This window comes from Schistocerca serialis, chromosome 1 (genome assembly GCF_023864345.2).
Source record: "Schistocerca serialis cubense isolate TAMUIC-IGC-003099 chromosome 1, iqSchSeri2.2, whole genome shotgun sequence".
Taxonomy (NCBI): domain Eukaryota; kingdom Metazoa; phylum Arthropoda; class Insecta; order Orthoptera; family Acrididae; genus Schistocerca; species Schistocerca serialis.
The window spans coordinates 861,641,830-861,656,690 of NC_064638.1; the positions used below are offsets into that span (position 1 = coordinate 861,641,830).

At 38.0% G+C, this 14,861-nt stretch overlaps 1 protein-coding gene across 3 annotated transcripts in view; it reads left to right on the plus strand.

Moving 5' to 3' along the window:
- Positions 1–14,427, plus strand: part of LOC126485505 (sin3 histone deacetylase corepressor complex component SDS3) — a 118,401-nt gene extending 103,974 nt beyond the window's left edge. For 2 of the 3 annotated variants that reach the window (XR_007587996.1, XM_050108880.1), the window contains 2 exons: positions 9,494–9,578; positions 14,007–14,427. Coding sequence is in view for 2 of the 3 variants with exons in the window: in XM_050108880.1 (XP_049964837.1) it covers positions 9,494–9,578; positions 14,007–14,102 (181 nt within the window). In the remaining variant the exon portion in view is untranslated. Of the gene's footprint in view, positions 1–9,493; positions 9,581–14,006 lie in introns of those variants that run through there. The other variant, XM_050108881.1, reaches the window with a different exon arrangement.
- The last annotated feature ends 434 nt before the right edge of the window (positions 14,428–14,861 follow it).

Genomic DNA, 14,861 nt, shown 5'->3' on the forward strand with positions numbered 1-14,861 from the left:
TTCTTTTAACTGTCGATTTTCTCGACAACGGCTGAGAAGTGCATCTTGGTGCTTTGCCACATTACACCTCTGGCCATGAGCTTTTATTATGCGCAGTATGAATCGAATCTGAATTTCACAATTGGCGGCCTCCCCTTGTCAGCCTAGGCTTAGAGTGATTTCTCACCGCTTTCTCCTTTTCTTCCTTCTTCCTCCCCCGATCTTCCCCAATCAATCCCTTTCCTACCACTAGATGGAACACAGTGTTTCGAAAGATAGGAGCAGTATTTTCTTTTGTGCTTTTAGTAGCAGCGGCATTAGGAGTAGCATCTCCTGAAGGTAAGTATGGACAGTTATTTTGTCTCTGCACAATATAATTTTGATTTTGTTAAAGAATATTGTGAAAATAATTGAAATTACTTGCACATTATTGAGAAACTCTGGCTTATCATTAGTATGAGTCAACCATTTGCTCAACATGGGGTGACAATCATTGTGAGAGTTGTTAGGTTCAGAGTGATTTGTGTGCCCCTTCTTTCTTGCACAAAATGTGAAACTAAAAATTAGTTTGATGTAATACAAAGTCGCTTAGCAATCTCTTTCATGCTGATTCTGTTCAGTTCTCCCTTTGGTAAGGCCAGGCATCTGATCGGGGGGATTTGAATGACCTGTAACCAGCATATATTGAAACTTCCTGGCAGATTAAAACTGTGTGCCCGACCGAGACTCGAACTCGGGACCTTTGCCTTTCGCGGGCAAGTGCTCTACCAACTGGGCTACCGAAGCACGACTCACGCCCGGTACTCACAGCTTTACTTCTGCCAGTACCTCGTCTCCTACCTTCCAAACTTTACAGAAGCTCTCCGCAATATCCTTTCTTTCAGGAGTGCTAGTTCTGCAGGTTTCGCAGGAGAGCTTCTGTATAGTTTGGAAGGTAGGAGACGAGGTACTGGCAGAAGTAAAGCTGTGAGTACCGGGTGTGAGTCGTGCTTCGGTAGCTCAGTTGGTAGAGCACTTGCCCGCGAAAGGCAAAGGTCCCGAGTTCGAGTCTCGGTCGGGCACACAGTTTTAATCTGCCAGGAAGTTTCATATCAGCGCACACTCCGCTGCAGAGTGAAAATCTCATTCTGGAAACATCCCCCAGGCTGTGGCTAAGCCATGTCTCCGCAATATCCTTTCTTTCAGGAGTGCTAGTTCTGCAGGTTTCGCAGGAGAGCTTCTGTAAAGTTTGGAAGGTAGGAGACGAGGTACTGGCAGAAGTAAAGCTGTGAGTACCGGGCGTGAGTCGTGCTTCGGTAGCTCAGTTGGTAGAGCACTTGCCCGCGAAAGGCAAAGGTCCCGAGTTCGAGTCTCGGTCGGGCACACAGTTTTAATCTGCCAGGAAGTTTCATATCAGCGCACACTCCGCTGCAGAGGGAAAATCTCATTCTGGAAGCATATATTGAGGCTCCTGTTGCAGAAGCTGAAAAGTGAACAACAAATTATGTTGTCATGCTTATCAGAAGCGAATGTATAATGAAAAAAAAATGTTTTTAATGGGGTTGTTAATGAGTGAGAATTGTCACAGGTTGTCATTTACAGGGATGATGATATTGTTTATTAATACAAAAAATCGTTGATCACTAGAAATCAGTTGGTAGATGGAGCCCAACTTTAATGGCACCAGCTAATTTGAAGGATGGCTATATTTAGATTTACACTATGTAGTGAAATACATTTGTAAAAACATTGTAGTTGGACCATATCACTTTCTTATTTTTCATTTTGAATATTCAAGCATATTCCGTACATGATTATATGGCACTGCATTTTTTAAAAACAATTTTTGTAATTGTGTTTATTTAGTGCCTTGAGGGAATTTATTTTCTGTCACTGTGACACTTGAGCTTGTTGACAAACCATGGAGAGATCTATGTAACAAAATACGTAATACCTCAGCTCATTTAGTACCAGGTAGGTGTGTGTAGTGCACAGTCAAATAGTTAGTATCCCCCTTTCAGTTCTCTCTCTCTCTCTCTCTCTCTCACACACACACACACACACACACACACACACACACACACACACACACACCACAAGTTATTTGATTGATGATCACACATAACAGTAAAAATTGAGACAATTGAACTGCTATACCGACCATCTCACGTTTCAGGCTTAAGCAGCAGGAGATATTAAATCGTCTACATCTACTATGTGGTTGAAAATCGTACTCCAAACTATCATATTTATTGTGCTTCATAATTATTCAATTACAATGCTTATTAGTGATGATGTGCGCTGCACTTTTATGCAATATAATTAGTTAATTCCAAATAAAATTTTAAAAATATGTAGAACTATTTCTCTGAACATAAATTATTTTTATTTATGTATGAGTGGCTTAGTATTTTAGATTTTCTAAGCAGTGTACATGTCAGTCAGTCATTTTTCTTGAGAGATAAGATCATTGACACTTAAATTCTTTTCATGAAGTGCAACTGTTGAATTTCTACTCTTCCATTGTATTATTTTCATCTGCCACTGCTGCAGTTCCCATGTAATTGCAATTTTGTGCCTTACTTTCAGTGAAACACCAACTTTGGTATTTTTTAATAGGTCACATCATGTAATGATTACCATCACAACAATTATATGTTTCCTTTTTTCTCCCAAAAGGAAGGGGGCTAAGACAGATGACAGTGCAGTTTAGCTTTAACCACAGATGTTCCGTTTTGTGTAGGCTAAAGGTAGTATTCAGAGATCTTGCACCTAGGTGACTGACAAAAATTTGATTAATTAAATTTATTGGGGTCTTCAGTGATTTGAATTTATAGTTTACAGACACATTTAGAGATATAGCAGCTTATTTTATTTCAAAAGATACACAGCGAATAACAGTTTACATCGTATATGTTAATTTTGACAAATTAGTTATTTGTGAAAGATAATGTTCCTTAAGTACTTGCCACTTTTTCTGGCACACCCATCAACTCTCTGTGTGAAGTTTGTCATCACTCTCTCCAACATATTAAAGGGTATAGCACAAATTTCTCGCTCAGAGGTATCCTTTAATTGAAGCGCTGTATGTTGCTTACTGATGTACACTTTTTTCTTGAGGAAGCCCCAGACGAAAGTCACATGGAGTAAGGTCTGAAGATATGGCTGGCCAGTCAACATCTCCTCTGTTGGGTATCATTTTCTCTATAAACAACTTCCGTACCTCAGATATACAAGCACTGGAAGTGTGAGCTGTTGTGCCATCTTGCTGAAACGAAGCATTTTGATCATTTATGCCACAGTGGCGAAGTTCCGAGATGAGAAATTCACACAATTTGGTCAGACAACACTCTTGAGTTCATGGTGACAGCTCTCTCATTTTCTTCAAAGAAATAAGGCCCTGCGACACCAAATTTCCCTAAACCAGCCCATCCTATAACGCTGTCACAATGCAGTAGGTGCTGGAGCAGTTGCTGAGGTTTGTTTGGAGACAAGTAATGACAGCTCTGTTTATTAGCATTGCCATTTAGGTAAACATGAGCCTCATTTGACTTTAAACCTACAATTTTGGGTTCTTTCTCCAACATCTCCTCCATTACTTCAGCAATACACCTCAATGTCATGAAATCTTGAGGCATCAACACCTAAACAATCACAGTTTCTGTAGCGGCTAAAATTTAGATGGTGTAAATTGTGTTGAACACATGTATTTGATAATCCAAAAGACTGTGTGTGTGATACTGCAGATCGTTTTGGATGCTGTTGAATTGCAGGATGGAAGTTCCTGACCCATAGCAACATGGTATTATGGATTGGAATTGCGCCATTACGTGGGACATTGAATTGGAGACGGAACTTCCTCTGAGTGGTGTCACAGATTCCGCACTTATAAAGAACATCTCTCTGTTGTAACTAAACTGGTGCTGTAGGGGAAAACAATGAACCCAAGCACACCCCTCCAGTACGTTGACTCACCCGATACTACTTGAGCCAACAGCATCAGTTAACGTGGACTCACCTTGTATATTGGTTTAACTTCTTTTTAATTGAGTCTGAAATCTGAAATGCAACTCCCTTCAAAAACTGGCAACTACTTACTATGTCACGTGCCTTTGTAATTTACAGCACACTGTGCAGTCACAGTTCCTGAAATTATCATTTATCTCGTAATACATTCTCGATTTTTTTCAGTGTGATTTGTTATGCAAGGGCAGACATAATGCTTGTGGAGAGTTGCAGAAACTGTTCGTAAGTTAGAGCTGATTATTCGAGTCACAGTTGTGATTTAACATATACAGTTACAGGCTTTGGCTGTTACTGGCAACCAGTACGTTTGCTTACTTACAATGCGACAGTAACTTTGGTGTCACAGGGCATTATTTCATTGAAGAAAATGAGGTAACTGTCACCATGAACATTGGGTATTATCTGACCATACTGCGTGAATATCTCATCCTGCAATTTTGTCGCTGTGGCATAAATGGTCAAAATGCTGTCCCATCATTAAAATGATGTGGATAGACATCCAGAAAGGTTTCTATGTGTCCTAGATCCCCCCCCCCCCCCCCCTTTTCTCCCCAGCCTGTCTTTGAATGATGAGGCAGTCATTTCCAGTGACAGAAGTGCACGAGTTACTTTGTAACTAAGTGAGAAGATTTGAAAACAGCTGATAACACCCAAAACCAGTAATCTGTATTAAATCACAACTGTGGTTCAAATAAATGATCAGCTATAGTGTGGTTAATGTGTTCAGTCCAGAGACTGGTTTAAAAATGACTTTTTCTACAGTTTTCATTTGTATTTATCAATTTCATTTTTATTTATCAGAAAACTGTTTTTTCTGTCTACCAATTGGGGTTTTTTTTTTTTTTTTTTTTTTTTTTTTTTTTTTTTTTTTTTTTTTTTAATACCGCAGTTAAAATTAACATCGACATAACCATTTCATGGGCACTTTTTTCTAAGCTGGTTACAGGTGTCAGTTGGTGGTTCAATGACTTGCTATGAATCACTTGTCACACCATGGCAACACAAAAATGTTAAGGCAACAATTTTTTGAAAATTAGTGTAAGAAGATTGCTTTCCATGGACCCTGAGATGATAGTATAAAATTTTTTAGGATTTTTTTTATAAAAATTGACACTGCAAAACAAAATAAAAATACAAGATTGCTAGATTACCTTTTATTTACAAAATATTAATGAAAATTTAATTCCCAGATGTTATGGAACAGTGTGAAACACGGATATACACACAATGCAACATTGGAATTGGAGCATATTATTTTGTCCTTTCTTCTTATTTTCTTGTACTGCCCATACAACAATGCCTATACTTCAGTTTTCTTCGGCTGATTTTCACCCACATTTGAAAGTATGAGTTCATCAGAAACACCAATGCTGTCTGCTTTTTTTGAAATGAATACAGGAGGACACCCACGTTGTTTCCATGGTGAGAACCCTGACAGTAATTCTCTTTGCTAACTGTAAACAGAGTGTTAGCTGCTCTCCATTTCATGTGACTGCTGTGTACAGTATAAATGCATTTACAACAGCAGAATCAACTAGAAAACAAAAAATTGTGCACCACCATTTTAGAGATCCCTGTCTCAACCTCACACGGTTCTCACTTCTGATCGAAGAGATTCACACTGCCCTTTACACCGTTGTACAGACTCACAGCACTTGGATGAGCTATGTTACACATGGAACCATCCCTTTCTTTTCTGGAAACAAATGTTCCATCCTTGGGAGATGTTCATGTAGACAGGACTGTTTGTTTTTTTTGTCTTGCCACTTTATTGCAACGACTGAATCTTTGATCTGTGCCTTGAACTCACCTCGTGAACGTTTGTCATTTTTTCATCGTTTCCGGAAGAACTTTGCTGTTGACGTAGACACTACCTGCAGAATATACTCAATTATCCAAAAGTGTTTTCATTAGGTTGCACGCAATGAAATAATTGTAAAATGCAGCAACACATTTACTATTTTTCAAAGTTGGACACAATGCAAGTATAACCATTTCACCAAGAGGAACTTTGGCATTATTATCTTACCCTGTTTCACAATAGATATGGAACTTCTTAGCATCAGCCAGGCATCAGACCTTGTACCCTCTTTTTATAGTCTTCTTGGGCATATATTGTTTTATGCTCAGTCCTCCTTTGGTAGGTATCATAGTGTCATCAGTGGATAATCTGCCAGAATGAGTATATGCTTCTAAGAAATTACTATTTAGGACATCAGTTTGTGGCCTCACTTTATAATTTATCGTATCCAGGAGTACCCTTCCCCACAGCCTTTGAATTATTGTTGAGATGAAGATTTTGTAAAACTGTTTTGAACCTTTGTAGAGCGATCACTTTTGGTACTGATTCAACATACAAAGTGGATCTGGACTCCAGTAATTTGATAAGTTGATCTGTTCGTAGCTGCCCATAATGATGAGCAACCCAATAAATGCTTTTATTTCAGATTTTGCTGTGTCCACCCAGTTCTTTGTTGTTACAGGTGTTTGAGTTCATTTGAAGATTTTGTTGCTCTGGGGATGCATATAAGTTCGTTTTTGAACAATATTCTGAATGATACTTTCACTGAAGATATCAAGAAAATACTCATATGGACTATTCGTTTTAGATCATGCTTTATTTGGCAGTGTTTCATCCCAGTCATTTCAGGACTCTGACCACTATCACTCAGAGTGGAACTTTTGTCAACTCTGTGGAAGAACCTGCATCTACCGAATCCACTTCATGGACTGAAACATTGTCTACTACTGAGGGGACCCATTGTTGAAAAGTAATGGGAGACACTGGTTGGATGTTTAGTATATCATTTTCCTCATCTGTTGAAACATCATCTGATTCAATCTTGGAAACTGACTCGTCCTCAGGAAGTGAGAAGATATACTCCACCCATCTTCCTGTCTGGTGAAGTAATTCTGTGGTGAAATACCTCATATAAGTAAATGTGGCTAATAACACCTCAATAAACGGGCTTATTGTCTACACTAAAAGTGTGAAACAGTGCTAGATGTGTGTCCAACTTGGACTGTGGGGGCAAAAATTCCCACATGTTTAAGACATATTTTTGATGTGTTGACATAAAGAAAATTACGTAAAATATCAAATAAGTACCGTGCGGTTACTTCCAAATGCCACTGTTTGCAGATAAACAAAACCACAAAATAACAGCAAAACGTCTTTCTGCCACCAAACAGAGAACAAGAGACAAATAATACTCAGTCAGTTGCTGACAGTGCGAATGCTGGCAGTGGCAGGAATTTTCATGTGTTTCTCATTCTAATCTACAGATGGTGGCACCAGCAAGACGTGGAATCTTTAGTCCGTTGGACCATGGAAGACAATAGTGTGTGTGGGAAGGTATTTTCCCATTGACCATGAAATGGTTAACTCAATTTAACAACTGGGATGGAAAGACTTCTGAGATGCGATACTAAAAACTTTACTTAATAAGGGAGAATTCTTCATGTAAACTTGTCAAGAAAGAACTTCCATTTAGGCAGTGATAGCTTTTGTTATCAGTGCTGTGTTAAATTTTTCAGTGTTATTACATTAAGTAAACAGTTCTGTGCAGTAAACAATAACGGAGGCCATAAATTAAACATGAACAATAGAGCCATAATCTAAAGTTTAGTGAGTCATCCATCTTTATTTCTTGTCTGTAATGCACTGAAATATTCATGGTAGGTGGCAATTGCATTCAGGCAGTCGACATATTTTTCTTGATGCTGATGTCATACAAATAAGACTGGATAGTGAAGACAGTTGCAGAATTCCTTTTGCATTTTCATTTGAAGCTAGTTAAACTGTATGCCACCATTAAATGTGAACTCGTAGAACATTATGTATTATTTGGAAAGATCAAAACAGAACCACTAAATGTGAGATAATTTTGTCTCTATTGTTTTGTACTGTCCTGTGTGTAATATTAGTGAACTTTTTAGTTGACTTCAAAATAAGTCTTATCAACAATGAAACTTCTTCTTTTACATTTACAGTTATATTGCATCACACATAGCACAAACATAAAGTTTATTCATATGTGCTTGTTCATTACCCTTAAGAATTTACCATTAAGGAAATAGCAATGACTGTAAATAAGAAACAGTAACATATCTGTAAATGGCCCAGCAGACAAGCTTCATCTACACGAAACATGTTACGTGCCATTTCTGTTGTGCTTAGAGTTGGAGACCTAATCAGGTACACACATTAGAAATCTTAGTCGATAAAATTTTTCTGGGTTTATTACTGCATTGTCAGTATGTAAAACTAATGACATTTGGGTCACTGTTGCAAGTGACCTCCTTCAGGGTGTGTTATTGACTGTGACAGTGGCCGTGGAAGCCTACATTTATATAATTAGATATCTTGTTTCTGCCTGTTATGTAAGATAATATGTAATTGTTAAGGCAACCAATTCCTGAAGCCTATATCTGCTGGATGCAAAATTGGTGGTTTCCGAACTACATGAACATACTCAATTGTAACTGTCACACTTAAGTTGGAGTGCTTGACAGTTATGCCTCTAACTTTTCTAAGCTCATATGGTTTTACTGGATCGACAGGGTGAACATTAATAAAACCAACAAACTGCAGAGTCTGATTGCTGACAAAAAATGGAGAAAAAAGGTCATATGAACATGTGTCCGGAAATGCATTGTTGCCACAGTAGATGGCACTGATGAATGACAGTTTCTCTGTCCATGTGTCGTGTGTTCGTTTTCTGTTGCAGAATGGTCCAGTATTCCTGTTGGGAACAAGCCGAGAATGTGTTTGTGTATGGCCAAGCAAATAGAAATGGTAGAGGGCAGCACGACTATATCAAAACAAGTACCCACGCAGACACCAAATGTGTCACACAACATTTCAAGTCCTTTTTGGGTGTTTTGTGTGATCATGGATGCTTTGAGACAAACGTGCAGGGAGGCGACAGACTGTGCGTTCACCAGATTTGGAGGACCAGGCTCTGTCACGGTATTGATGGGAACCCTAGGACAATCTACAGATAAGTGACCTGTTAACATGGTGTAAACCAAAGTATGATTATGTGTATCCTCCATGACAACTATTACTATCCTTATCATCTGCAACACACAAAAAACACACGTTAGATGGTCAGAGCAACTGTCATTTGTCAGCACCACTTATCGTGGCAATGACGCATTTCTGGACATGTTCATAGAACCCTTTTTCCTCAATTTCCAGTTAGGAATCAGTTCCTGCTGTTTGTTGGTTTTATCAATGTTCGTCCTGTATATTTTAACAGAATGGATGAACTAAAATTGTTCTGCCATAATGATGATCTTGTTAGCAGCGTCCATGTTCAGTACAAGAAGGTAGTTGTCCATCCCATTATCTAATTGATAACACTGCTCCTACTTGGAAGGTTACAGACTAGGGTTTTAAATGGCAACGGCAGCAGAGTTAATGAAATATATTGTGTATGGTTGGAACTTCAGTGAAGTTTACTTTAAGTTGATGTTTTTCAAGAAGCTGTTGTATTTCTTCCAGGTATCATCGAGGACAGCCTGTTTACGTTGAGGGAAAGGACATCTCTCGCTTTTCAGCAGTAATTTCTGCCATTGGATTGGATGTGGTAATTTTTCCCCTTAATTTGACTCTTCTTTTCATGTACTTCGATGTGTTATATATTATTTTAGTGGTACAGACAACTCTTGATAAATTGAAGTGCAAGGATGAGTAATTGAGATTTTGATGTAATCAAAATTTGACTGATGAAAGTAGAATCAAGGAAAAGTTTGTCAGTCTACCCTTAAAAAAGTGCTGTTAGCTTCAGAAACCTTTGTATTCTTTACAAAGGGAAGTAAAAAGTAAGAATTATAATTCAAATAAAAGGAAGGTGATATTTTTACCAATTCTGTTATTTATTAATTAATTTATTTAAACATATCAGACAAAAGGCACATAGATTTCTGGAAATATGCAGGAAAACATCATTTTGCAAAGAAATTGATGACTTTTTTCAAGCTTCAGTGACCTCCACTGTGCTTTTGAAGGGAATTTTATATTGTGATCAAAGCCAGAAATAAATAGTTGTCTGTTTTTGTTCGAAGGCTGTAAATGTGCAGTATTTCCTATGACAACTTTCCCTCTTTTTGAGTCACAGATAGAATCAGTTCAGATTTTCCTTTTCATTTTTGTGCTTTGTCATTGTCGTTGTTCTTGTCACTCAGAATAGCCAAAATTTCAACATCAGACGACCATGAACTCCCACATTATTGTCATTGTCAAAACGTATGAAATTATGAAATTTCATATTTTCTCTTAAGTCAGGAAGCATGTCCTAGGTCTTTCGAAATTTCTGTGCTCTCCTGTTGTTCCAGTTAATTCTGGTGCTCCCTGATGAATCCACATTTCTTGAAGCAGTTCCGAATCATTATCAGAGTAACATTCTTCCATGTTTTATAAGCCAGGGTCATCAATCTCAAAATTTTTATGATGGACCTCTGACCATCCTCAGTGCTATCTGACACAGTCATTGCTCCTTATTTGCAGTAAAAATTTTTAGAATTCTGATCAAGCAGATGTAATTGTGGAATGGTGTTACTGGGGAAAACGTGAAGTTACATATCATCTAGAAGTGATGTGTTATCAACAACTCCACAATCATTGAGAAGCACAGGTTTTTGCTTCTGTTTTTGTAATATCTGTTTAGGCTTAAAAGCCATTTGTTAAACAATTCTGTTGTCACGTTTTTTTACAGCGGTGTTGAAACACAAGAAATAATCTGCTGTCTTTGAAACGTTCAAGAATGGCAGCTTTTTCTATAAAAAATGTTTTAATTTCTGGGAACTTCTCTTGTTCACTGCAAGCAACAGTGTTACTCACTGTTCACTGTGTTTCCCGCCCCATGACATTTCTGATCTTTAAAAGCTCAGACTTCCACCACAAATCTCCTTAAGTGTGATTGATCCCTCCCTCCCGCCTCCCCCTGAATCCTTTAATGCCCAGCTTGATAGTGAAAAATTTAAGCATATTCACTGACAGGTATGTTTCGTCCTCTATTGTATAAGCCATAACAGTAATGAATCTTGGAGATTTGAGATCTGACCTTGTTGAGACCATGTCCTCCCTGTGACAAGTTTTCAGCCGGCCAACTTTCCTGCTTCAGGATAATAAACAGTATGGATCACAGAATCTTAAAAGTTTTGCAGGAGTCACACGTGTATTTAGTAATGTACATTACGCATTGTTGAGTAAACAAAGGAGTACCATAAAGAGTTCTAAGATGAAACATTTCATGAAACAGTTTGAGTTGCTGAGTATTCCTTTAGTTACTACACAGAATACACATGACAGTGAAAATATGAACATGTACAAAAGAGAGGTTTATCATGAACAGATAAGACATACTAATGCTATCTGACATCTGCATTTATACTCCACAAGTCATCTAATGGTACGTGGTAGAGGGTACTTCAAATAAGACATCGCTTTTCCGCTTTTGCTGCTCCCCATTCAGTACTTAATGGTATTTATGGCTTAAGTGAAAGACTGGTTAGGGACAAATTGAAATACACACCAATACTACAATGTGTGGAAGCAGTTTCCATGTAAAATTAGGATATTAAGATGAAGGGGAATGCAGAAGCAACAGGAATTACACTCTGATCAGCCTGAAGATTGGTCGAAACTGTGAGGGTAAAGACAAGCTGGCTAACATTTCAGGGGTTTTTTGAAACACCTGTACCTATAGGAGCACAGTTGGCATTCAGCTAAGATTAAGCAGCATTATCACTGTTAGTTAAGGTATTAAGATGATTCTGGGTTTGTTTTTTATACTTGAAGTGCTCCTGTGGCATTGTGCGGTGGAAAAGACACCCTTTTGATGAGTTTGTCAGTACAAGTAGTCGCTTAGAGTCTGCATCACTGTGGGCACGCTATGAAGCTCCTCCCTGGCGAAATTCCATGGTTTTTATCAACACTGATCTATGAATGTAGAATAGAAAATAATCTGACAACAGAATTCGTCTGACGAGATGTTCTTGTGAAACAATTAAATTGTAATCTGAGTTGTAAATTGAGTTTGATATATGGTCTCGCCAGTAAACAAGATTGTGTCCAGAGTACATAGCCTTTTCTTCTTCATGGTAAAAACAGCTTCATGGGAAGAGCAGTTGGAAGAAGCGGAGGTTCTGTCTGGTACAAGGTGAAAGAACACTTAAAGACAGATAAAACCCTCACAAAGCACTTTAAACATGTTACTAGGTGTGATCCTGTAGGAGCCAGGGCTGCTTTTCTGTGACCTGTGAACAGATTCTCAATCAGCAAAGGTGAAAAAGAAAGGATGGAGGATAATGTCTACAGAACCAAATTCTGTATGTTACTTGGACCATGATTTAACATAGTCCAAATGTTGTACATACAGAAATTATAACCATACATAGACCCTGCCTAAACACCACTACCTCCTTGTGGGAGAAATATAGAATGAAATAAAAGAAAGAGGTGAAAAATTATTGTTTTTAATATTGGATTATTTGTTGAAGTATTCCATTAGCTTTCAACTGTAGTAATAAGATATGTAACAGTCAGAAGCATTGTGTCACTTCAGATGTGAAACTAAAATATTTTAGAAACTTGTAGAGATATCAAAACGAGGTTTTTGATGTGCTAGTACACAAAATGGTAGAACTGCTCAGTGATAGGAAACTGTTCCCCATGTTGCTGTATAGTCAAATTAGATCTCTGACATAAAGAATTTGACACCAGGTCTCAGAATCAGCAAAATACACATTAGATTTGGAATCTGGCAGAACTTCAACAATTCATTAAGAACCAGAAATATTGGACACTTGGGGGTGTCAGCTATTTTGTGTTGACACGTATCCCCTGGCTTCCACAATTGTGCTGTACAAAATGCATTGTACCTAGGGTGAGATACAGATTGGGAGGAGGGAAAAGCAAAAATTACTGGACTGTTTAAGTCATCCCAACTAACAGACATGATCTTTCTCTATCCTGATGTACAAAATACAAAAGTAGATAAAATAAAGAATGAATGTATCTGACAACAGCTGGCATTGAAAAGAGGCCTGCTGGAGATCCATAAAGTAAATAGATAGCATTGCAGTGTCTCCTCACTTGATGCCTTTAATATACTTTGATCAAAATATTGTTGGTAAAAGTCAGTTAGATCCCATGATGACTTTGAAAAGCTGATCTGGTGTAAGCTGTGTGAACAAGAAATGTGGATGGGCACAGCATTATGAAGTCTCTCATACAGTAATACACACAGCTTGTTGGGATGAAGAATGATTCTTCAACAGTTGATAGGTTTTGAAAGAGGAGAATAGTGTTATGATGATTTATTGTTGCACTTTGCTTTGGAACTGTTCATAAATATCGATTGGGTTTATGCTGAATATTGAAGCTACGACTGTGTGCCTAGTGGAAGTTCCACAGTGTTGCGTGATAAGCTGTGTGGCTAAGCTGATGGAGCAGCACGATGTAAGGAGTCTTTCCCTTCATTCTTAATGTATTTTCATCTCTCTATTCATACAGTTTCACAGCAGATCACAGCATGTCCTCTTCGAAAGGGCGTAGGAATTTTGTCAAAAATTAAGAGTTCATTGTAAAATCTGTAGTACATTTTTAACATGCGGGCATTGAACATATAGTGGAATACTTACCCCATCACATGCTGCCACTTACTGAAAACCTTATTCTGATATCAGGATTTCAAGGAAACTTCGTAGCCAAGTTTTGGTGACTCATATCATTTACTGGAAAATGAAACGGGGGGGGGGGGGGGGGGGGCAATTTGTGCGTCACATTGTTTGTCAGGCTATCGGCTGGATGGTGATAATTATTATATGCAAATAAATAGTTCGACATTTTTAACCAAATAACAAAATATGCACAATCAGTTCTACTCCACTGTAGTTAAAATTTTGTTTGTGTTCTATTTTATTGTTGCTTTCTTGTAAATAAGTCTTCCACATGTAGTTTATATTGACTTTCCTGCAGATACTCTATGGAAATGAAATGTTTGTATTCACAGGTCTGGGTGAAAAAAGTCTCTGATGGAAACAAGGTTCGCATTTTTCTGTCGCAGTTGACACGTGGGAAGATCTCAATAAAAAGAAGAGCATCATAAGTGTCATAAACGTGTCGATATCCTTCAAAATCTTTGGATTTCTCTGAAATAATTACTTTTGATGTGCAGACCATAGCATTCCCTCATTGCATATCTCTGGCCATTCAGTTTTATTAAATCTGCATGATATTCTATGCAGAATATGTAAGTAGCATTTATTCTAAACCAGGAGGTGGTGTCATCTCAAATGTTGGAAACGTCAGTTTAAAATGTGATAGAGTGCTTCATAGACCTTGCTTGTTTTACAAGTGTCTGTGTACAGCACCTAATTTTTATAATATTTGTATTACAAATACTGTAAATAAACGCTATTTTGTCTCTTTTACTTATCAGTGCTTTTGTTGTTGTTTAGAAGTATACACCCTTCTAGTGTTTCGAAGTTATTGACAAAGCCTTGCGGGAAGCTACATGCAGTTGTTCTGAAATTGTCTGTGCATGCTACCAGTTGAGTTACTAAAATTAAAATAAGTGTAATGTATGCTGAAATTTTTTCAACAAAGGAAACGAAATACTGAATTGACGTTCGAGGTTTTGTATGTTCTGTATGTCCCTAGATGGAAGTGATTTGAAAGGTGTAGGAGCTGATAGCAGTGACAAGATAATGTAAGTATAAATTAAAGTAGTTCAGACTTCTGGCCCTAGACAGGCCAGTCGGGAACCATCAACCACTATGTCATCCTCTGCCAGTGGCATCTTTGGATGCGGTATATAGGGGCATGTGGTCAGCACACCGCTCTCCCAGTCATCATAAGGATTCTT